Below are 22869 nucleotides of genomic sequence, written 5' to 3'. Positions count from 1 at the left end.
CGTATGAAATCCCCCACCCCATTGTGCGCTAGATTGCTGATTTGAAACTGTTCAAACCGGGCCGGCACGAGGAGCAATAGCCGCGTCTCGAAAGTCGATGAAACGGTATCACGTACATTGAGAGGTTATTGATTTTTCTCTCTCCGGGGCTGACCGATTTATCACGCAAAGGAGGCAGTCAAGAAAGCTCAACGCCAAGCAGTCTTTTGTGCCTGACTGCCTGGTAACTTTGTGTTCTTTCTCTTTGATTTTCAAGCTCGGTTGCGTTGATGGTGCCCTTGGAAACGAGCAGCCGTCAATTTGCATGTGCTGTATATGTCGATATCTCGGTGACATTGATGCAACCACGCCCAACTCCTGTTGATATCGGCTGTGTCAAATATGTTTGCTCCCTTGCGCCTCGGAATTGCCGTCAGACTTGAAGCACGATTCGAACGCGCTGCTCGGGGCTTGAGGTGACTCTGATTGGCATCGAGCCATGATGTCGGACATGTCACTTTGACGACATGATTAGCTACAAGAGACTACTAAGAGACAATTCTGGGCACACTTACCAGCAAGCCATCCAGCTGAGAGGGATGCCTTTCATTGGCCGTTGCTTCTGCGGGTTTCTCACGGACCCCGAAGCGGAACTCGCGTGCGGAGAACAGCCTGGTTGCGGCAGACAGGGGGGATAACGATACAATCGACGCAAAGCTCAAACCATCCCTCATCCCCCATCCACTTGCTGATAAAGCTCGGCCGCCACCGCCCTCGTTGACTCTTGCCGAAACGTCAGCGTTGTTCCTGCCGCCAACCTCCCTCTCGGCACACCAAAGAAAGTAAAAAAAGGCCTACCGCAGCGTCCAACCGTCACTGCCAGCTGGCATAAATGGCGCTCCTGCCCCCGCATACCGCGCTGCACCTGGCGAGGGAAATTCATTTCAGAACATTGAAAACTGCGAGCGTGATTCCCGAGATGGCTCGCTAGCTGATCACGAGGCCGACCAGGCAGGGGCCTTCTAGCGAGATGGGCAAGCAAGGCTAGGTTGCAAAGCTCCCGGCAACCTCTGGCCCCCGGTTCAGGCCCTGGTATTTGGCCGTCGGCTGTCACCTTTGGCCGGATTTGGTTCTATGCGGCCACCCCCGGGAGGCGTCCTTGTCGGTCCGACGAGGCGCCACATGGCTAGCTACCAGGTGCTAGCTACCGCCCCACTTTTAGTGTTTTCCGTGGACACACCGTACATTTCACGCTTCAGCGCTATTGGGACGCAAGTTGCCTGCAGCACGACTTGTTGCCAGTCTCAGACTCCTCAGGCTCTCCGCCCGATAGGACTGCTATTTTCCGGATCTCTCATGTGCCTGGGGGGAGAAAGGGCTGCCGTATCTGGGTGTGCAGGGTAGTCGCCATGCCGATCGCAGGCGTCACAGGCGTGCGCGCAGTACAAAAAGCGGGGCGGCAGATATAAAATTCCCACATGGCACCGGCAGGCAGTCAATGGCATCAGGCAGACTGTGGCACGCCCCCCCCTTCGGCGGCTCCACCCCTCCCCGGCACCCACCAGCAGTCACTCTGCACACGCCCTCCATCCAGTTCTCATCAATGTCTCGTCGTGGATTCCACGGCTCCGACCCGGTTCCCTCTTGGACGATTCTTTAGCTCCGGAAACCAGATCTTGTATTTATCCTCCGCTCCCTCTTCGGCTCCCGCTCAATGCACCCTTCCTCCTACTTCTTCAACGTCTCCCCCAACGACTTGTTGCTTTCTCCGGCGCCCAGAGAAATGGCCTACTCTCGACACCGTCCAACCTGCCACTTTATCGCGCCGCACTCGTGGTCCAACGACCCTTGCGGCGCGGTATACGTTCCAGAGTCTCGGCAATACCTCATCTGCTACCAGTGGAATCCCGGGACCACCGAGGGAGGCAATTGCGCGTGGGGCATGGCCAAGAGCGACGACCTCGTCACCTGGCAGGACTGCATGCCCGCCATCTGGAACGGCAGCTCGTACGACTGCGCCGGCGTCTTCTCGGGATCCATCGTCTCGAGGCTGGTCGACGGCCGGCGCGTGCTGTACCTGTTCTACACCAGCGTGTCCGCCGTGCCCATCCACTGGTCCAAGCCTTACCTCGAGGGCTGCGAAACGCAGTCGGTCGCCATCTCGACGGACCTGGGCCAGACCTGGGTGCGGCACGCGGCCAACCCCCTCATGCGGGGGCCGCCCCGGGCCGCCGCGACCACGGGGTGGAGGGACCCCTTTGTCTCCCCGAGCCGCTCGCTGTCGGATGCCCTGGGCATCAGCCGCCTCACAGACTACATGCTGCTGGCGTCCGGGGAGCGCGGCCGCGGCCCCGAGCTCCACCTGTACAAGTCGTCGGACCTGCAGTCGTGGGAGTACGTCTCGCTCCTCCTGGACGTGGACCTGCACAGCCTGGTTTCCGACCGCAGCAGCCGGAGATGGGGCATCAGCTTTGAGTGCGCCAGCTTCTTCAGCGTGGGCGACACCGACTACCTCGTTGTCGGCGTGGAAGAAACGGAGGGGAGCAAGCACCACAACGGCCACTACATCCTCTGGCTGGGCGGCAAGTTCGTCCTCGACGGCGCCACGGCGGCGCCTCGCTTCCGCATCGACAGCCACAGCATGCTGGACCACGGCATCCTGTACGCGGCCCACGTCTTCCGGGACGAGGAGAACCGCCTGCTGCAGCTGGGCTGGGCAGACGAGACGGCAAAGAAGCACGTGGTGCAAGGCCAAGGCTGGGCCGGCTGCCTGGGGCTGCCGAGAGAGCTCGTCCAAGTTTGCCGGCCCCTGGACGCCCGCGCGGCCTCGTGGCCAGAGTGGCAGGTCGACGACGCAGCCGGCACCATGACGACGCTCGGCGTCCGGCCGGCACCGCAGCTCGAGAAGCTCAGGCCCGCGGCTCCGTGCTCGCTCGCCAGCTTCAGCCGGCTCCAGTCGCAAAACTACGAAGTCAGAGCAACCTTCTCCAACCTGACGGGTGCCGAGCGCTTCACCCTCAACGTCCTGCAGGCGCCCGACTCGGCCGAAGTCACCAGGATCATCTTTGACACAAGACGCCAGGAAATCACCGTGGACCGCTCGAAATCCTCCCTCAAGCAGCTGGGCACCGCGACACCCGACAGCGGCAGCCTGAGGCTCCTGCCGGGGGAGCATCTCGACGTCAGGGTCTTTGTCGACGTGTCCATCATCGAGGTTTACGCCAACGACCGGTTCGCGCTGACCTCGCGGGTGTATCCCTCGCTGGACTCGTCGACGGGGGCTTCGTGTGATTTCGGGGACTTCCCCGAGGCCGGCGTCAGCTTCGAGTGCTGGCACGGCCTGCAAAGCGCCTGGCCTGGACGAGAGCTCGGCTGCGGCATGTTGCTGCCGGAGCTGCTCCCCAAGGCGGGCACTGCGGTGGATTCGTCGGAAAGGGTGATTGCGGTGACGGAGATGGCGGTGGAGATGACGGCCGCGTCTTGAGGAGCGTGTGCGCACGCCCATCATGTGATGAAGCATGAAGTGCTCCGAGTTTTTTGCTCAATGACACACAAGTTAGACTTAGTTGAATGGAAAACTCTGCAGCCGTCTTGAAGCTCGCGCACGTCCAAGTGGGAAGTCGGCAATGAGCAGCAGTTGAGCCCGGGCACGATGCATACACACATGCATGCACACGTCTTTGCGTGCCCAGGCTTCAGGCTCGAAAACCGATGGCGTGAAATTCAAACAAAGCACCAGTAGCTCCGCCCGACAAGAGGGCGGGACCACGGGTCTTCTTCTCCCCTCGGCGTGGCACGTCCCCGGCATAACTCCTCATCGGCTTCCTCGATCGCCGTCCTTCCCTGCCCGCCGAGCCGCGACACCATCATGTCGAAATGAAAAAAGCAAAGACGTGTAGATTGTGAGCAAGGGAACTGCCAGAGCGCGGGGCGCCCGTTCACCAGGCACAAAACCACCGCCTGTCATTTGCCATTTCCCGTTTACTAAGCCCAAACACGAGCCGGTCCAGTCACCAGGGTCCCGGCCCGTCCTCGGACCGATGCGGACAGTCCCGGAGCTGCACAGCGGTTATCGCGCAGAGCGGGGTATTTAAGCGAGGAGCACGTAGAAAAGTCCTTGGCATTCCTTTTCCTTTCCCATGGAAAACAGGCAAAATAGCAAATAGTGCCAGTGCATGAAACGCTTGGTGGTAAGCAATTCTACACAGGAAGCAGTGGGATAAGTAAGCATAAGAGCCGGCAAAAGGAATCCTCAAGATCCGATACTGAAGTGCGGCCAGTATCATGTACCTAGATAATAACTAACCACTGTAAGATATGTGCCTCTTGGCCACAAGACATGCATAGGCATGTAAGCAGCCCTCCCTGATGTCATAACAAGTCGTATCTGCCTAGTTTCAAAGACGGACCATGACCTGCCCGACTCATCTTTCCAACTATCCAGATGTAGAAATAGCAAGACAGTGGCAAAAAGCGAGTCTGCTGGGCAGCTCAGCGGTGGCCCGGCCTCTGCGTCATGGGAAAAGAAAAGACTCTTGTCTCACCTGCAGCGTCGCTGCCTGTCAGCCTTGTACCTTGTCTCTCCTCATGCCTCCCTTCCCTCTTCCTCCGTGAAGACCTGCTTCCCTGTCCAAACCTGTCCAAACCTGTCTCTCTTTGCCTCTTCCTCCGTGCAGACCTGCCTCCCTGTCCAAACCAAACCAAACCCCCCCCTAAATCGCCCACCATGCTGCTACGCTTGCTCCAAGGCATCCTCGCCCTCTCGGCACTGACCTACCTCGTCAACCACGTCATCCGCAGACTCAAGCACGGGCGCCTCCCCCCCGGACCGCGAGGCATCCCCATCCTCGGCAACCTCCTCCACCTGCCCCCCGCCGGCGTCCCCGAGTTCCAGCACTGGCTCGCCTTGAAGGAGAAATACGGCCCCGTCAGCTGCCTCACGCTCCGGGGCCAGCCCATGGTCCTGCTGCAGGACAGGCGGGTCGTCCATGAGGTGCTGGACCAGCAGTCCCTCAAGACGGCAAGCCGGCCGCAGACGGAATACGGCGCCAAGCTGTGCGGATACAATCGATCCGCCCCCCTCATGGACTACACCCCTACGCTGCGAGCGCACAGGAAGCTGTTCCACCAGCAGATGGGCACCGAGGCCCTGGCTGCCAAGTTCGACGGCACCAGTCTCGAGGCCGCGCGGAGGCTGCTCGTCAGGACGCTCCACGATCCGCATCGTCTGGTTGAGCATTTGGACCGGTAAGCTCCCCCCCCCCTTCTTCCCGGGGAAACACTGTTTTACCCTCCCCCAGGCGGCTCAGTTCCACGTCCCAATCAGGCACATGACGGGCGTCATCCTCCAAGCAACGTACGGATACTCGATCAGGCAGTCTGGCCCCGACCCGATAGTCCGGCTCATCCACTCGGTCAGCGCGAGCACCAATGAAGCCCTCGTCCCCCTCGTCTGGGCGGTCGACATCTTTCCCTTGCTGCGAAACGTGCCCTCCGCCCTGGCCAGCTTCAAGCGCAGCGCCCGCAAAGCCTGGGTAGAAATTGAGAGAGCCGTCGAGGTCCCGTATGCGTTTGTCATGAACCGAATGGACAGCACCGCGTCCCGCGAGTGCTTCGTCTCGCGAACCATCGCCCACCACCAGGGAAAGGGCGCCGTGTCCGCCACCCACGCCGACGACATCAAGTGGACCGCCTTCTCCATGTACCAAGCTGGCACCGACACCGTGTCATCCACCCTGCTGTCCCTCGTCTCGGCAATGGCGCTCTTCCCACAGGTCCAGCGCAAGGCTCAGGAGGAAATCGCCCGCGTGGTCGGCGAGGCCGGGCTGCCCGCTTTCCAGCACCGCGAGCAGATGCCCTACATGCAGGCTCTCATCAAGGAGCTTCATCGCTGGAGCCCCGTTGCCCCGATGGGCCTTGCGCACCTCGCGGACCAGGATGTCCATTGCCGAGGCTACGTCGTCCCCAAGGGCTCCGTCCTACTCGCCAACGTGTGGGCGCTGATGCACGACCCAGATGCCTACGCCAACCCGGATGCGTTTGACCCGGATAGATTCCTGGAGCGCAACGAGCTGGATCCCACTAACATGGCGTTTGGCTTCGGCCGGAGAACTTGCCCTGGAAGGTTGCTGGCGAAGGCGACGCTGTTTATTACGGCCGCTCACATGCTCGCCATGTTTGATGTTCGCAAGGCGCTGGACGAGAATGGGGACGAGGTGGATTTTACGCATCGCCATCTGCCGGGTCTGACGGGCCGTCCTGCGCCGTTCCCCTACCGCATCGTTCCCAGGAGTGCGAGGCATGCCGAGATCATTCGTGGCTTGGAGGGACATTTTGCCATGGAGGGGGATGACGACGCTGCTGCTGTCGAAAAGTTGATGTCAGGTTGATTCTCACCTTGAACAACTCGGCATGGTGAACTCGTTCAAGGGGTCATCAGCCGATGCTTATGCGCTGCTCTTTCCGATGGCGGCGCGCCGCTTGCCGCCAGGCGTCGCGTTTCCTACATGGTGAAGATGTTGGTGTCTATCGCCGGCTGTTTTGGGCAATCGAAATAGGCTCGTCTTTCACTGGAAAAAGTCACAGATTGCAAATAAGAGAGGGGAAAAGAAAAAGAACCCTATCCCAATGAGGATACAATCACACAAAATACAACTCAAAAATGCAAAATCCTCCCCCCTAGTCACTGGCCTCCTTGGTTTTGTGATGCTCGGGCAGCCGAAGGTTCTCCACGTCTTTGGTATCCACATCTTTGGCATGCACATGCTCAACGCGAGCAACTTCCTCGACCTCGTAGTTGGTATCGCGAATGTGGTAGAGGACAAGAGCGCAAAGCGGTAGTGCGAACAGAGTAAGCAGCCATGAAATGAGAATCTCTCCCAGGTAAGGTGTCTTGGGGGAGTTGTTAGCAAATGGCGCCGAATGACCAAACTTGGTTGTCAGGGGTAACCAGTGGGACATACCTTTGCGGCATCCATGCCGAAAGAGACGGCGGCGCCGGCCGACTGGACGCCCTTGTAGTAGCCGGCCATACGGGCAAGCTTGTAAGGGTCGTTTGTTATGGAGGACATGGTGTAGTACGCCAAGCCCTGGTAGGCGGCGTCAACGAGGTAGTCTGCAGATAAGCGTCAGGACCCGGGATGTTGAAGAAATACCGGTTTGGCCAAAAGATGTTCAGGCTCCGAGACCCGAGGACGGGGAAGTGCACCCACAGGCAAAGAACAAGATTATAGGACCAGCAGCGACTCCGACAGTCCAATCCCAGGCCAGGTCCTGCCCCCCAACAGCAGTGTCGCCTCGAGCAAACTTGGTCTGGAAGCCCAAGCCACTGGCCCAGACGAGGCAAATCAGAAAAGTGACGAAAGCGCATGACCACAGGGCGCGTCTCCTTCGGTTAAAAGGCAGGTTGTCTGTCACGAAGCCGATGAGGACGGATCCGATGATGGAACCGAGCCCGGTCAGCAGAGCGACCAAGGCGCGGGTGCGTCCGTTGAACAAAAAGGCGGTGATGGCGCCCTGGTAGGCGTAGAAGTAGTTTGAGGAGAAGAACATGGGGAACAGGGCAATCATGCGCCAGTCCTTGAACATGCGGATGAATTCCCTCAGCTCTTGGCGGGGGGTGAGGGATTCGGGGAGCTTGACAATGGTTCCGTCGCCACGCACAACGGCCTCGGGGGGCAGAACCAGCCAGCTTGTTCCAATCGCGGTCAGCATGATGATCATGAAGGCGACATAGACGCCGTTGGAAACGCCGGGCAGGGTGCTGTTGAACTGGATGCCCAGGGCAATGGCGGCGCCAATCAGCGTTCCCGTCTGAAAGAGCGACCAGAAGAGGGTGAAAGCCCTGCCCTTGTCCTTTTCAAGCGGATAGGCCATCATGATGGCACCCTGGGCGGCCCAGAACAAGGCAGCCGAAAGTCCCAGCACACCCCCTGCGAATATCAGGAACCATCTTGTGCCGTTCAATTGAAAACACCAGAGAGAGCCGAGATAGAGCGCGTAGCCAGTAGTGCCGAGGGACATGGTCAACCGAGGGCCCAGGATATTCTAGTCGGTCGCGGCCTTGGTTAGCAGCGGGTCAAGGAGCCAGATGAAATGGAATAAAAACGAAACAAATACTAAATAAAAATAAAAATAAAATAAAAAAAGGAGGAAGGGCGCGAACCCAGTGTCCGGACACTTGACTCACGTTGATGCTTCCGCTGAAAAACCCGCCAAAGAAGAACATGGCGTAGAGAACGCTGTTTGCGATATCGCTAAGCTGCACATCCTGCATGCCGCCAGCGCCCAGGTTGCTGACGGCACTGAACATGCCGACGGAGCAGAAGGCCACGAAGCCCACGATGGAAACCTGAGTCCATGGCGAGTTGTCTGCGAGTCCCCATGTAGATTAGCCAACCGATTTTTCTTTCCGTTCTTTTTCTTCCCGTTTCCAACCCCCCTCCCCTCCCCCCTCACCCCCCCCCCCCCCATCTTCTTCCGAATCAAATGGCCAAAAGAGTCACCCCGTACAGCGGAAGCCGCCAGCCTGAAAAGAGGCCAGGTTGATCATGATGATGGCTGGCAGTGCGCGTTCGAGCCCGGCGGCGACGACGACGAGCGAGGTACGCGATGCGCGTTCCCGAATCGGAGATGGCTTGAGCCGTGCGTGGGACGCGGGGGGGGGTTATTGAGCAAGCGTCACCCCAGAAAATGCACCGACCTCGTCCCCGTCAGATGTTCGTTTCGGTGTTGAAGAGAAAGCGGGAATCGAATAGCTCGCAATTGCAGGAGGGGGGCAGCCCATGAGCCAAGCTCAAGCTAAATAGCATTGACCTTATACATATATAATAATAATAAAAAAAAAAAAAGTAAGGAGGAAAGAAGTCCCGAGGGACAAGAAAAAAAAAAGGGAACTATAGGAGACCCCGAGTTGGTTTAGTGACTTATGCGTGAACAAGCCACAATGAGACGTTTGGCTTTCGTTACCTCGAGCCCGATGCGACCACCCATGCATTCACATGCAGGCTGCGATGCTTCAAAAGGTCGGAAATGGACGAATCCATACCATTCAAACGCTACCATGAGCCTGGCCCCATGATACGTTGGCAGGTGTCTCCCGACCAGCCCTATGGGACAGGCTGATGAAATTCCGCTCATCGCAAACGCCCACAAACGGCAGAACTCGTACTCGGTTCAGAGTACCATGTACAGGCGCGGTCAAAGTCACGCGCCGTCTTGTTTAACGCCCTTGTTTCTCGGCTGCACGGTAGCGGGGCATGCTTACCACACCAGACTGCTCCGGGAGCACGGAGCATGCATGTTTAGCACCCCAGCCTCCAGCGTCCCCTCCCTAAAACCCCCGAAACCGCCAAAACCGCCAAAACCCGCAATGTGGAGGTCTGGGGGTTCTAGCTGATGACTCGGCGGTGGCGTCGGATGCTGGTGCTGATGCTGATGCTGGTGCTGATGCTGATGCTGGTGCTGATGCTGATGCTGGTGCTGATGCTGGTGCTGGTGCTGGTGCTGGTGCTGGTGCTGGGTGCTGGTGGTGGGCACGGCAGGCACAGCCTATAGGTACGTGGTAGATGCAATGGCGCCACCTTGCACGTTACCCGCAGCCGCAGCGCTTGTGCTGGTTCCCTTCCTCGGCCCTGCTGTGGCTGCTGTGGTGGCTGCTGTGGCTGCTGTGGCGGTTCAACGCTGACATCGCTCATGTACATAGCCAGACATATCCATTGTTTGCACAACAACAACAAGCCCCTACTTTGCTGCTGACCATGGTCACGACTCGCATTGACGTCTCCCCTCTTCCTCCACCCGCAGCTCAAGACCTCCATCACATTGCGACTTGCAGGTAGGCACGGCAGGCACACGTCAGCACCAGTCCACTCCACTCCACTCCTCAGTGCAGGCAGCAGCCTCGGAAACGGCCATCGCAACCACTCCACGCCATCAAACATGCTGACGGTAGGCGAGAAGCACGTCTTGACCGTGGCCATTGCCGCCGCAAGCCAAGCAGAGAGCCGAGAATAACATCCACCACCGTGGGCTACCAGGCAGAAGCAGCAGCAGCAGAGGTTCCGTCGGACAGCGACAGCACGTCGTTCCGGGTGCAAGAATTGCGTCAGGGGGCATTGTTGAGAGGACGCCGGGCTGCACTGGGCCTTTAAAGAGAAAGCTGGGCGATGAAACAACCGCTTGGCCGCGACACACGAGTGTTCAAGCATAAGCAGAGTCCTACATACATAGACAATGGCCCCGGACAGGATGCAACGAGGATAGAATCGGCTGTTGACCATTTCACGCATGGTTGATGCTGCTTTTCTCATTCATCGCTCACCCCAAACGACTGGTAATGGAGTACTGTAAAATGAGCAGTCATTATTCCCCCCCCCTCCCCCGGCGGCTCACCTTTACAATGGGACATCATAGTTTGGACTTGAACTACGCATGGGTAGCATGATTGAGTTACAGTGGCATCAACACCAGTGGTATCCACGCCGGTATCATCACCGTGGATGACTACGCAGCGCGCTCCCCCCTGACGCCTGCTTTTCCCATGTCACACCGCCTGAAACATCACTTAGCTTCTGGGTGATCTGGCCCCTGTGAAAAGACTGTGGCCGGCGCCGAGGAAGAAGTCGATATCGGTTCCTGCCCCGCTAAACCGCTGCTCGTCCTCTGCGACCTGCTCCAGTAGGCTGAGAAAGGGGTCCTTTTCTTCGCGGGCACCTGTCCCAGCACTGCCGCTCTTGCTCTTCGCTCCTGGACTTGAAGGCATACAGCTGATGGACGTTTGCGCTGTATATTGTTGGTCGCCGTCGTCGGCTTGCCAGCTGCCCGGGCTACTGAAAGCGTTTGTGGCTGTCGTGCCAAACATGGAACTGTATCCAGCCTCGGCTTCGCTGGCATTGCTTCTGCCATTGCTCTTGTTTCTGCTGCTGCTGCTGCTGCCGCTGTTGCTGTTGGGATCCGAGCGCGGTGTCGGCGCGTACCCCAAACCACCACCGAATCCCGTTCCGCTGAGCGACATGATCCCTTGACCAGAGCTCCCGCCCGCGGGATAGGTCACGTCTTCCCTGTCCAGGCCTTGGTCCAAGCTTTCCTGTTGCGGCTGGCCCCGCTGTCCGGAGGTCCTTGCGTCCGGCAGACTCTGATATGGACAACTGCTCTTGCGCTTGTGGCCTTGTCGCTCGGGGACGAGAGCAGCGGCTTCGCGGGCTGCCGAGGCATCGCCACTGCGAGCGGCAGTGAGGTTGAGGACAACATCAGACATGCTCAGATGTGCTGGGTCGAATCGGTAGGACCTGCCTCCCGGACCGCCGATGCTGGAATATCTGTCAAAGAAATCCTCGAGGTGGAAAACGGGGCTGTGGCGCGTAGAAGAACTGACAGCCATGGCCTGGACCAACTCCCCGTGCGCGTTGCATATGCCCTGCAAAGTCTGGCTCTGATGCCGCGCGGTTGCCCATGAGAAGTGAAGCTCGCTCAAAAGCTGTATTTCAAGAAAGAGCAGGTCTGATGACGCCCTGAACACGCTCACGTCTCCCCCGTAGGTACTCGGGTTGGTGTAATGCGCACCGTGGAGGTGCACTGTAGCAGCCGTGCTGATGCAAAAGCCCACAATCGCGGGCCATTCAACGGTGCCCGCCTGTCTGGCAGCATCGGCCAGCTCACCAATGGCGTTGGCGTGCCAAAAACACATCTTGGTAGCCTCAATCTGCCACGACTGGTGCTGGCCATGGCCCGCAAGATCGGCAAGGTCAATGGGTAGGAAAGGGCGATACAAGAGGCAGTGGATCAGATGATATAGCAGCTTGCTGAGAAACGCAATGGTCGCTTCGGGTCGGTGAAACAGCGCGTGCAAGTCGGAAAATACGGGTCCAGCAACAGACGCCCATAAGTCCAGCTCTTGTCGGATCTTGGACAGACTCGACAAGGAGTGCCAGGGAAAGTGTGAGTCGCCTTTCACGCCCCCCGCCACCAGGTATCTGTTCGTTTTGCCCAAGATGCGCGTGACATCGATGAGGATGCCTGTGCTGCCTTGTGCCTTCTTCCCACTACTTGGCGAGAAGTTAAGATTCGAGCCCGGCTGGAAATACTCTCCATTCACGGCGAGGGGCGACGATGTGAAACACCATGAAGGCAGTCGAAGTGAAATATCATGGTCGTTGATGAGAGGCGAGCGGTTCGAGCCGCAGGCCGAGAATCGATCGCAGATATAACATGTCCAAAACAGTCGCCTCCGATGTTCCCGGTCGACGGGGCTGACTTGTGCTTGCGCATCTATTTCACGGTGTAGCTCCAGCGCTATTGACATTCCAACGGCCGATGCTGGACAACAACAAAAGTCAATTGTGGTGTGCATTGCAAGCCTATCCGTAGCCCGCAAAAGCGAAAGGAACAAAGGGCGAAAAAAAAAAATCTTTTTTTTTTTGGGTTGGGGGGGGGGGACACAAAAGAAAGAGGAAGGCGGCGTACTTATCAACATGTACGCTTTCTTGTCTTTACCAGAGGCGATAAATGCCACGGATAGGAGCAACAGCCCTTGCAGGCAGTCTGTCGAAGGCTCATCGACATTAATGCATCTCCTTGCTCGTTCCGCGTAATCATCGCTGAGGCGAGCTGCCGCTTCTTGTCCTCTTGGATGTGGCGTGTGCCTAAAGGGAGTGAAGTGTCAGCATTCTACCCACGAAGTTCGATTCAATGAAGAATTTGAGCCCGAGGGTGCTAAATACCTTGATGCAATGGCCCAAATTGCATAAGATAGAAAAGGCGGGAGTTGATTAGACTGTATTCGTTGGCGTGTTGACGATTCATCCAAGATATAGTACGGCTTTCCGTGAAACCGCGAAAAGTAAGTGTCAAGAAAGGCATCCGTTTCCACTGAAGCGGCACGGTAGTCTCTTTAACAGAAAGCAAAAGAAAATCCAAGTAGTCAGTACAAAAGCTCGAGCTGAGAGAGACTCCGTGCGGCTTTGGTTACTTCTAACCTGAGACATGGTTCGAGACTCTTCAGAAGCCGGGGCTCACTTTCGTCAGACTGGCCGCGGCTTTCGAGGGCGGGCTTCTTGCAAGCTGGTTCCGCGACATCGGCCCCCTCATCCTCACCGGCTGCTTTGGAAGCGCGTGGGCCAGTGTGCGATGGGTGCTCGCCAGCATTCTTCTCCTTGAGCTTTGCTTCGAGCCCATCCACCCGCTTCAACAGGGCCTCGAGGACGTCCGTTTTAGGTCCACGCTTCTTGGGGACAGCATCTGTCGGCAAGCTCGAGGTCAGTATGCCAAGATGCCACCCAAAACTATGCTACCATGGTCCTGAAGGCATTCCACTCGTCAATGGCTTTTTTTGTATGCGACATCCGAGGGCTCCATATGCTGCGGGTATACTGTCACCGCTGAGGTATTCTACATACCGTAAATGCAAGGACACTGGAACACTTGGCATGCCTCGCAGGATGGTCGCATGCGACTACATTTGATCTAATTATCACCTTGGTTAGCAAAGTAACAGCAACGGGGGGGTTGGAAAAAAAAAAAAAAAGACAATAGGAAACAGGGAGAAAGGAAAAGGCCGTGGAATCCCGGGTAGATGATAACCTTTCTTTTGCGACACGATTTGCAGTTCATGGATTCGCGAGGCTCTTTAATGGGTCGTTTCGTTGGCAAACGCTCGATGCTCACCAGCTGCCTCGGCAAAGCCACCAGAGGACTGGACGCAGCAAATGGCCGGTGCAGAGAGGATGTATTCATCGCGGCACGCGGAGGACCGGACAAGGGGCCGTCGCCCCGTATGTTCTTTCCGGTCGTGGCCCGCGTCGTTGTCGCAGTTGGATTCGGGTGTTACGGGCGGAAGTGCAGCTCAATTTCCAGGTAAGCACGAGCACGTGGCACACGGGGCAGAAAGTTGAGACAGGATGAGCCGTCATGCAGCAAAGGCGAAAGGTCTGCTGCCAAGTCTTGAGCAGCCGGCTATCGGGATGACTGAGGTTGAACTAGTTATTCTATTTGACCTTATGACTCCATGTGTTGCGTCGCCTTGTCGCCTTGTCGCCTTGTCGCCTGGTGATCAAAGAGGCGATCGTGGACGCAAGCAGAAAACGGTACGGGTTTTGTTAAATTTGACGTTTTAAGTGCGAGTAAGTCAAAGGCGCGAATTCTGGCTGGGGCCCCACTTGTGCCCCACTTGCGGAGCTAGGACCAGGCCAGTGCAGGGGGGTGGGTCCTGGGACATGGCTGGGTGCGGGGTTCTGGAGGAGGTTCTGGAGTCAGGAGTGAGTGAACTGCAACGGAAGTTGAAAGTTTGAAACCTTGAAAAGAAAAAGAAGGGGGAAAAGCGGAAAGGGGAAAAAAAAAGGGGAACAAGAAAAAAAGTTTGTAAAGACCGGTATCCAGGACAATAGCCATTCAGGTTCGTGACGCTAGCACAAGCGAGGTTAGTAACCCGACTTGCCCAGCGGCCAGCAGTACGCCCCCACTGGCAGCAGCGTCTTGATGGAAGTCAACTGGATAACCCCACCAGATGCCTGCCAGCAGTAGCGGCAGCGTCCGTGTCTTTTCTGGCCGACGCGCATAGGCGAGGGGGGCATTCGTGCAGCGCAGATTGTAGGTTTAGGCCGGCACCTGAGCCCCCGGGAGCTATGCACCACGCGGGGCCTTTCATGTACGCTCCTGACTTCGTCTCTGCCGTTCCCTGCCCCAACTCCAGCATTTCAAGGCGGAAATTGGAACGATCTGCGCGAGAAGAGAAGCACCCATGATGCAGAATAAATAAATTGGCGCACGGCGGCGTCCGCACCCGCCCAGGATGCCTGCGTCGGATTGCCCAGTGACGGCGATCGCTCCACGGCAGGAGCAACGAGCCGCAACTTCCCCGAGAAGCAAGTCCCTGCGGGAAAGCAGGTGCCGCAAGTGCCGTGCCTGCCTCATGTGCCTAAGATAAGGTTAGGTACCTAAGGTTAGGTCTGGCTGGTAGGAGGGAGGTACCTAGCCCGGGAGAGGAACGGAGACTGTTTTCTTCAACATCGTCCCCATCCGAACCGCATGCAGTCTTTGCCAAGAACCGTCGACATGAACTCAAAGTCGCCCCATCCAAACAACTTGCCCGCCGACTCGAAACCATCCATGATCCGGCATCGACCTGCTCGGAGACTAGAGTGTTGTGGGGGGAATACACCCGTATCGGCCGTCTGTGCTCCGTATCTAGGCCACCTGTTTCGTCCTCCCTGGGGGCCCGAGGAATGGCGGGAAGAATATGTCTTGAGGGAGTCGATTCCCTGCCATGTCGCCCTTGGTCACACAGGCACCGACTTGGTTGTCTTGGCCTACAGGCGCAACACTAAGCGTGTCTTTGCGTAGGGGTCGTGTCATGGCGTGGTCTCGCTGTCCAAGATGCTGCACGTATAATTCCCCTCCAAAGGGCCAAGTTGCGGAAACCGCGACGGAAAGCTCCTTTTCAAACGCACCGGTCGACCGACAGCTTAGGCATGGTATGCCAAACGCCAGCATGCCGCAAAGGACAATGGCGTTGAGGAAATACGAATGATACGAATGCCATGTCCATCCAGCCCGCTTTGTTGGAGAGTTCCGTTGCCGACTTTCCTGCCCCACATCGCCTGCGAGCCGTCGGCTCATTGCTTTTCGAGAGCGTCTAAACAAGGCTGGCCTCATTGCTCTCCCGCAAAACCCGCATCCGCAGGTACGTAGGTTGCTTTGCAAACAGTACAACAGGTCCAAGAGAGGGTCCGATTCCCTACGCCTACGTGACGTTTCAGATGCGAGATGAGACCACGTCCCGTGTCCACGCAGTCGCGTGCGAGTCCATTCTGCCACGTATACGGACGGCAGATGTGGAAGCGTAAAAGCTATACATCCACCCGCTTGAGCGCGCTAGTAACCATACTGTGCCACTAAAAGGAAAAGAAAAAGAAGAGAAGAAAGGGAGAAGCTCCGCTCCGGCTTTGTGTTCTGTGTCTAGAAACGGAAAGTGGTCCGCTCCCGCATTAGTTCTTTTTACCATGTACATTTTGTAACCCCGCCATGCGGTAGCCCCTGTCGGCATCTGGCCTTTCCAAGCCAAGCATGTCAATGGGCACGCTTCCTCGCGCGCTCTTCTCGCCAAATACATGTATTACAAGGATAATGCCAGGATTGTTTTTTTTTTTTTTTACTGAAAAGCGCAATTATGGGAGGAGAAGAAGAAAAAGGAAGGATTTTTTTTTTTTTTGGAATGAATGGGAAACATGCAAACGCCGCGGCCCGTCGGTCAAGTCGCCCGAATCGCTTCAGCCAAATGCCCCCCCCCCCAAAGCAAAAGGCAGCGAAGCGTCTTCGTACTCTCTCAGAAGGGGTAGTGTCGGCCGCTTGCCAGCCTGACAAAGCTATAAGGCACATTCTGGCCAATGAGGAGCCTCAAGCTCTCGACAGAGGTAAAGGCAGCGACGTCCGCGGCGCCGTATGACGCAAACCCGCTCTTCTCGGCCGTCTCGTGGGGATTGATCGACTTCCCAGCAGCCACGTCGGCCAGGTTGAGGAAGACCTTGTTGAAACTCGGTGCCCCTTCTCTTCCTCCGGCCGCAAAGGCGCGTAGCAGCATGCTCACGAGAGCTCCCTTGTCTGGACCGAGGGCCGAAACGATGACGAACGGGCCCTGATCGTCGGCCACTGATCTGGCGCGTTGCAAACTCTCCATGCTGATGAACTGCTCAATCACTGGCGCGTGGAGAGCCAGTGCTGGCGGGGTGCGGAAGCCGACGGTGTATATCTTGGCAATCTTCAAGGCCTTCAGGGCGTAGAAAACTGGCGCTGCGTCGTCAGACGAAGCCGCCAAAACGACAGCCGAGCGGCCAAAGTACGCCGACGGAGCCAGGTCCCAAATCAACGTGTGCATAATACCTCTCCATCCAGCATTATCAAATACGAGGCAGGAATCTGGAGACAAGTCACCGCAACCTTGGGATGCCCGCCGATCGTGGGGGCTGGATGGCATCGAAGGTGGTGTGCATGTCATCGAAGATGCTGATTTCGCAACAATGGTGTCGGCAATGCCAATGGCTCGAGCGGCTTCCGTCAAGGTAGGGCCTCGGCCGTTGTTCAGACTCGCAAAGAACCTGTTGTGCTTGCAGAGAGTCTGGACCGAAACGCCAGGGTCGAGGTAAGCGCCTCCAAAGTCCCGTTGGTTGCACCACGCTTCCATGCCAGCAAAGTCGCTCGGCTGCCTCTCAATGATGCCGAATCTGTGCGGCAATCCCAGCTCGTTGAAGCACTTTTCGTAAAAGGATGCTTGAGGACCTGCACTGCGCGATACTGACGCGCCGACGCCGTATATTCTTTTCAGAGGCAGTTGGCCTAGCTGGACCAATGCCCCGTGGATTTCCGATGCGCTCATCTGCCCCGGTGCTGCGATGATGGGAAGAAGGGGGTGCGTGATTGGCGTAAAGACTTTGTTTTGCGTTCTTGAAAACTGGCCAGTTTTTCCCATGTTGACGGCAGAAAGCGGAGGGGCGCCAGGATAATCCGCCTTGACCCTTGAACGAAAGTATTCCAAGTCGAAGTTTTCGTTGTGGTCGTTGATAATGGCAATCATTTTGACAATGTCGGCGTACAGACAGGATCGCCGAAACACCTCTTGGGCGTAGTGGGATGGCCATCTAAAGTTTCCTGAAAAGTCGTGGAAGGCCGACATGATGCGTGAGTTGCCTCTGCGTTGCCACAAGTCTCGTCGAATATGATCGGGCAGCCAAAGCTCGACGTCAATATACTCGATCCCCCACTGTATGGCTCTGTACAGGTATCTGTGATAAAGGGTCGGATCATCCATTGGAAACCTGCCGTTCTCGTTGGTACATCGTGTCGTGAAGATGATGGGTAGTTCGGTGCGCTCCCGCAGCAGCATGACCTGTTCACCGACGTAGCTCAAACTAGGGACGTCAGAGAATCTGCCGTCTGGAAGGGGCTCGCGAAGCAGGTCGACCCTGATCTCTATGGCATCAGGGCCGACAGTAAGGATGTCGAGGTTGGGCAAAGCGGCACGAACATCTGGAAAAGTAGTCGACATGAACAGTGTTCTTGGTTTCGCCATGAGCTCTTCGTGATGGCTTATTTGACCCATCGTAAAGGAAAGGAATCGCGATAGGGACCGGCGGAAGTAGGGAGATTCCACGTAGAGAAACTCGTAGTCACAATATGTCGACAACGTTTTATGCGGAGGCATGCCCATGGTGACACAATGTGTGTTGACAGCCACCACCTGCTGTCTATCCCTATCCGCGATGCTTGCGGCTGCATCTGCTGCCGGGATGCCAACGACGAATCCATCATCCTCGTCTTTTACATCCTGGAAGGAGCGTTTCAACTTGAAAGGCTTGCCCAGAACTTCGGCAACAAGGGAAAGTACCCGTTCTTGACCATGGCCGAAGACGATGACGGCGATTCTCCTGTCGCCCTCTTCCGGAGCCCCTCGTAAGGATCGGCCATGTAGCAAGAAGGGGCTGTGGCTTGTACTATCCGTCCCGACACCAGATGCTGCAGTATTGGCATTGAAGCCGCTGGGTTGCGCTGCTGGGCTTGGCGACGGGCTCGCCAGAAGTTGTTGTACGGCAGCCATTATTCCGCCTTGGGACGTTGCTTGGCGCACGAAGCAAATCGCGTCCGGATTCCCCCTAGTCGATGCAAGCTCCCTGTTGCCGGGGGTGAGAGGTCGCTGACAAACAATCGATGCGGCGGCTGTCGGCCAGCTTATGTTGTGAAGCAAGAAGCCCGCAAGCAACAAAAAGGCAAAAGATTTGTTTCTCCGACTCCAGAATCTACCTCCTGGCAGTCCTGCTTCAATGCTTCGGGGAGTTCATGGTGTGATTAGATTCAATAGCGGCGGAAACAGTTGTTACGGACCAGAACCTCTGGCAGGCATCAACGTCGACGAGGAGTGAGTGACAAAAAACGCAGGCTGGTGGTTACTTGTGCCCTAGACTGGTCTTCCAAAAGCACCAGAGAGAAGGGGAAAACTTGCATGCAGGTTTATAAGACTGGATCGCAGGCCATTAGACGTATGCGGACAAGAGCTGGGAGAAAGGCTGGTGTCGGTGAAGGCGGGATACGGGTTGCTTTGTTGCTGGAAGCTTGTCGGCGTCGCCACGAGCTAGCTAGCTTAGACGGGCTGTGTTGACTGATCTAGCCTAAAAAGGTGAGGTGAGGCAAAGAAGTGGAAACTCGTCTCTGGGAATAGAGAAGAACGACTGGTTAGCATCCGATGCTGATTCAACGGGGAAAAGGCACTATTCCCGGACCAACCTAGGACGGGAATTCCTCTCTCGGGTGCAAGACGGGATGCGTTAGCAGGTCCCAGTCGATGCGAAATTGTAGGCACGCAGCAAGCGAAGGGTTTAGGGCGAATGGGGCCGGAAGCGATGCAAAATGTCTTGGTTCGAGACAGGTTCTGTCAACTGGGACGTAGTATTGTATTTATTCCAGCGCGGCAGGAGCATTTGTGCCCAAAGAATGTATCCCGTCGCGGAGAAGGATCTCGGCATACCAGATTGAGCCAAGCAGTCAAAGTTGCTCAGACGCGGCCGGACCCGGCAGGCGGATTATGCTGGCTGGCCTCGTTGAGAATCCAGTTTGCCCCGCGAAACGGCCTGGGGGATTGGGCAGTGCCGCAGGACCGCAGGAGCAGGACCGCAGAGATGAAACAGTGCCAAGGCGACTGACGTTCGGTGCTTGGGGGTTGGGCTCGAATGCGGTTTGGTGAATCCCGTTTTGGTGAATCCGTTTTGGTGATGGACGATGTGGGTTTGAACTCTGAAGGCGCCGCTGGCTCTGGGGTACCGGACCCTGGTGCTCCACCACAGCTCTATATTGCACCAATCGTCGAATGAATTCTCCAGACCAGGCTGCATGTGTTCTCGATGGATTCTTCCGCCAATGGCGATGGCGGGGGCCACCGCAATCCCTGGCAGTAAAACCTACGACAATCCCCCACGGTTCTCTGTACTTCCGTACTCTCTGATCTCTCTGTCCTCTCCGTCCTCTCCGTCCTCTCCGTCCTCTCCGTCCTCTCCGTCCTCTCCGTCCTCTCCGTCCTCTCCGTCCTCTCCGTCCTCTCCGTCCTCTCTATCCTCTCCGTCCTCTCCATCCTCTCCGTCCTCTCTGTCCTCTCTATCCTCTCCGTCCTCTCTGTCCTCTCCGTCCTCTCTATCCTCTCTGTCCTCTCTGTCCTCTCTGTCCTCTCTGTCTTTTCCGTCCTTTCTGTCCTCTCCGTCCTCTCCGTCCTCTCCGTCCTCTCCGTCCTCTCTGTCCTCTCCGTCCTCTCCGTCCTCTTAATCGAGATTCGACTGACAATTGGGCTCGACGTTGTCTTTCAGCACGTAGCTGGGTTTTGCTCAGTATGTCTGATTCGCAATCAGCCATGTTAATACGCGGTTGAGTGCCGAGTACTGATGCCCTGAGCTTCAGGCGGTAGGAGCCGCTAACCAGGTTGGTTAGCGCGGCTCGTTTCCCTGGACATGTTAACTACTGACTGTACTCCGTACCGTCGGCGTTTACTCCGTAGTCTGGTGGGATCAAATTGCAAGTGCCTAATCCTAATGTCAATTGTCTCCAGAGGATGCCAGTCGCTCTGCTCGTTTGGCCACGAGCGGCAAACCAGCAGCTGCCCCTGACCCAGCATCCACTTCGGTTTCCCCCGTCCTTGCTCTCCTCTACCTTTTTATTTTTTTATTTTTTTGTGTTTACTCCTCTCTTTTGTTTCTCCAAAGATGCGCGCGGGATTGCACACCAGGTGAATCAAGCAATTCAGGGCGGGTCTCGCTGGCTAGGAGGGGCTCCCGCGCGCCCCCCCCCACCCCACCTTTCCTTTCATGGACCAATCGAATCACGGCAACCAGCAACCAGCTGGTTACAGCTGACGCGCGCAGAGACGGATGGATGACTTGTTGCCAACCGCTCGTACGTCCGCATCACCACTCCCAACGGCCCATCGACTCCCCCACCTGCCTGCCGCAACCTCAACTCCAGCCCGTGGATCCGAGGCCCGACAAGTAGAATCCTCCCCCTCGCACCCTCACCATGTCTGAACACGCGCCAGAGACGCAGCCTGCCGGCCAAGGCTCGCCCACCGCCACCGAGGGCACCCCAGCCGCCAGCGACGACGTCGCCACGCCCCTCTCCCGCGACGAAGATCCCAAGTCCATACGGGTCTCGCTCGCCGACCTGAGCGCCAAAGGCACCGCGCTATACGCGCAAAGGCAGTACGAAGATGCCACCGACATCTTTTCCCGCGCGAGCGTCCTCCAGGCCGAGCTGAACGGCGAGACCGCTCCCGAAAACGCCGAAATTCTCTTCCACTACGGCCGCAGTCTTTTCAAGGTCGGGCAGAGCAAAAGCGACGTGCTCGGCGGCCCCGCTGCCGCCGACAGCAAGGACAAGAAGACGGCGGGTTTCCCAAAAAGCGCCAGCGCCAGCGCCAGCGCCAACTCCGCTGCTGCTGCTGCCGCGCGCGCCGGAGAGACGGAGGCGCAGAAGGAGACGCAAGACGGCTTGGCTATTCCTGCTCAACAGTCAAAGGATGCCGGGAGCAAGGGCGCCAGCGAGGGCACCAGCGAGGGCGTGCGTGATGAGAAGAAGCTGCTGTTTCAGTTTACTGGCGATGAGAATTTCGACGACTCATCAGATGAGGTATGTGCTGGAAATGAGTTTGCTTTTTTTTTCTCTTTTCTGCCTTCCTTTCCGCCCTTTATGTTCTTTTTTTTTTCTCCTTCTCCTTCTTGGAAACTCCTTCTTGGAGACGGCGTTAGGATTGGTGCTAAACCCGCGCCTTAGCAGGAGGAAGAAGCGGCAGAGGAGGAGCAGGAGGACGACCTTGCCACGGCATTTGAAATCCTCGACCTCGCTCGCGTTTGCTACCAGAAGCAATTGGACCACTTGCACAGCCAGGATGACGAAGCGGCAAAGGGCAAACAAGTTGCTACCGACTCCCCCGCAGTCAGGCACATCAAGGAGCGCCTGGCGGATACACACGACTGTCTGGCCGAGATTTCCTTGGAAAACGAGAGGTAACCCTCTGTCCTCCCCTCCCCCAACCCCCGCGGAACAAACATGCATCTAACCCGGACAGATACCTCAACGCCATCGAAGACGGCCGCACCTCCCTCAACTACAAGCTCCAACTGTACCCCGAGGACTCGGAAATCATCGCCGAGGCGCACTACAAGCTCTCTCTCGCCCTGGAGTTCGCCTCGGTAACCATGTCCAGCGACGACGGCCAAAACACCAAGCGCGAGGCAATGGACCAGGGCCTCCGCGACGAAGCCATCAAGGAGATGGAGCTCGCCATCAAGAGCTTCAAGCTCAAGATGCAAAACAAGGAAGTCGAAGTCGCCACCATGGCCTCCCCCGAGGACAACGAACTGGCCCGCAAGGCCATAGCCGATATGAAGGAAGTCGTCGCCGACATGGAACAACGAGTACGTCCTCTACCCTACCAGTCTGCCCACTCTTCGTCTTCGTCTTCGTCTTCGTCTTCTTTTCCTTCTTTTTCTTTCTTCTTCTTTTTTCTTTCCCGCCGCCGCTAATCACCTGCAGCTGGTCGATCTGCGAAAGGATCCAATCGACGCGGCTGGTCTTCTCGGGCCCCAGGCCAACGTCCTAGGCGGCATCTTTGGCGCCCTGGGCGCATCCTCGGCCGACACGCTGGCCCGCGTCGAAGAAGCCAAGAAGACGGCGACCGACCTGACGGGCCTGGTGCGCAAGAAGAAGCCCGCGGGGGGTGATCAGACCCCTACACCCGGCTTGGCTGCGCCCGCGGCGAACGGCAAGAGGAAAGCCGGCGACGACTCTCCGGATGCGGCCGAGTCGCCCAAGAAGCCCAAGGTGGACGAGTCGGAGCCAGCGACAGCTTCGGACAAGGCGAAAGAGTAG

The 22869-nt window shown here is 57.2% G+C and overlaps 8 protein-coding genes across 8 annotated transcripts; 3 read left to right on the top strand and 5 right to left on the bottom strand.

Moving 5' to 3' along the window:
- Positions 1-493: 493 nt before the first annotated feature.
- Positions 494-869, bottom strand: UV8b_04721 (uncharacterized protein; the record flags this gene model as incomplete). Its single annotated transcript, XM_043142219.1, has 3 exons — positions 494-496; positions 555-762; positions 838-869. 3 exons carry the CDS (start codon positions 867-869, stop codon positions 494-496), a joined length of 243 nt encoding a protein of 80 aa, XP_042998153.1.
- Positions 870-1693: 824 nt separating this feature from the next.
- Positions 1694-3463, top strand: UV8b_04720 (uncharacterized protein; the record flags this gene model as incomplete). Its single annotated transcript, XM_043142218.1, has 1 exon — positions 1694-3463. One exon carries the CDS (start codon positions 1694-1696, stop codon positions 3461-3463), a length of 1770 nt encoding a protein of 589 aa, XP_042998152.1.
- A 1242-nt stretch (positions 3464-4705) lies between these two features.
- On the top strand, positions 4706-6368 carry UV8b_04719 (uncharacterized protein; the record flags this gene model as incomplete). The annotated part of the gene is made up of 2 exons (XM_043142217.1): positions 4706-5226; positions 5306-6368. 2 exons carry the CDS (start codon positions 4706-4708, stop codon positions 6366-6368), a joined length of 1584 nt encoding a protein of 527 aa, XP_042998151.1.
- Positions 6369-6657: 289 nt separating this feature from the next.
- On the bottom strand, positions 6658-8530 carry UV8b_04718 (uncharacterized protein; the record flags this gene model as incomplete). The annotated part of the gene is made up of 5 exons (XM_043142216.1): positions 6658-6870; positions 6942-7093; positions 7191-8025; positions 8168-8349; positions 8491-8530. 5 exons carry the CDS (start codon positions 8528-8530, stop codon positions 6658-6660), a joined length of 1422 nt encoding a protein of 473 aa, XP_042998150.1.
- An 838-nt stretch (positions 8531-9368) lies between these two features.
- On the bottom strand, positions 9369-9667 carry UV8b_04717 (uncharacterized protein; the record flags this gene model as incomplete). Its single annotated transcript, XM_043142215.1, has 2 exons — positions 9369-9495; positions 9573-9667. 2 exons carry the CDS (start codon positions 9665-9667, stop codon positions 9369-9371), a joined length of 222 nt encoding a protein of 73 aa, XP_042998149.1.
- Positions 9668-10543: 876 nt separating this feature from the next.
- Positions 10544-13587, bottom strand: UV8b_04716 (uncharacterized protein; the record flags this gene model as incomplete). Its single annotated transcript, XM_043142214.1, has 6 exons — positions 10544-12294; positions 12442-12620; positions 12699-12866; positions 12954-13215; positions 13374-13440; positions 13558-13587. The coding sequence occupies 6 exons, from the start codon at positions 13585-13587 to the stop codon at positions 10544-10546; spliced, it is 2457 nt and encodes an 818-aa protein (XP_042998148.1).
- A 2710-nt stretch (positions 13588-16297) lies between these two features.
- On the bottom strand, positions 16298-18562 carry UV8b_04715 (uncharacterized protein; the record flags this gene model as incomplete). The annotated part of the gene is made up of 1 exon (XM_043142213.1): positions 16298-18562. The coding sequence occupies one exon, from the start codon at positions 18560-18562 to the stop codon at positions 16298-16300; it is 2265 nt and encodes a 754-aa protein (XP_042998147.1).
- A 2456-nt stretch (positions 18563-21018) lies between these two features.
- Positions 21019-22869, top strand: UV8b_04714 (uncharacterized protein; the record flags this gene model as incomplete). The annotated part of the gene is made up of 4 exons (XM_043142212.1): positions 21019-21627; positions 21772-22004; positions 22067-22415; positions 22534-22869. The coding sequence occupies 4 exons, from the start codon at positions 21019-21021 to the stop codon at positions 22867-22869; spliced, it is 1527 nt and encodes a 508-aa protein (XP_042998146.1).

The sequence above is a fragment of the Ustilaginoidea virens genome, chromosome 4 (assembly GCF_000687475.1).
Source record: "Ustilaginoidea virens chromosome 4, complete sequence".
Lineage (NCBI taxonomy): Eukaryota > Fungi > Ascomycota > Sordariomycetes > Hypocreales > Clavicipitaceae > Ustilaginoidea > Ustilaginoidea virens.
Note: the sequence above shows the minus strand (reverse complement) of the source record. Positions and strands in the feature narration are given on the sequence as shown.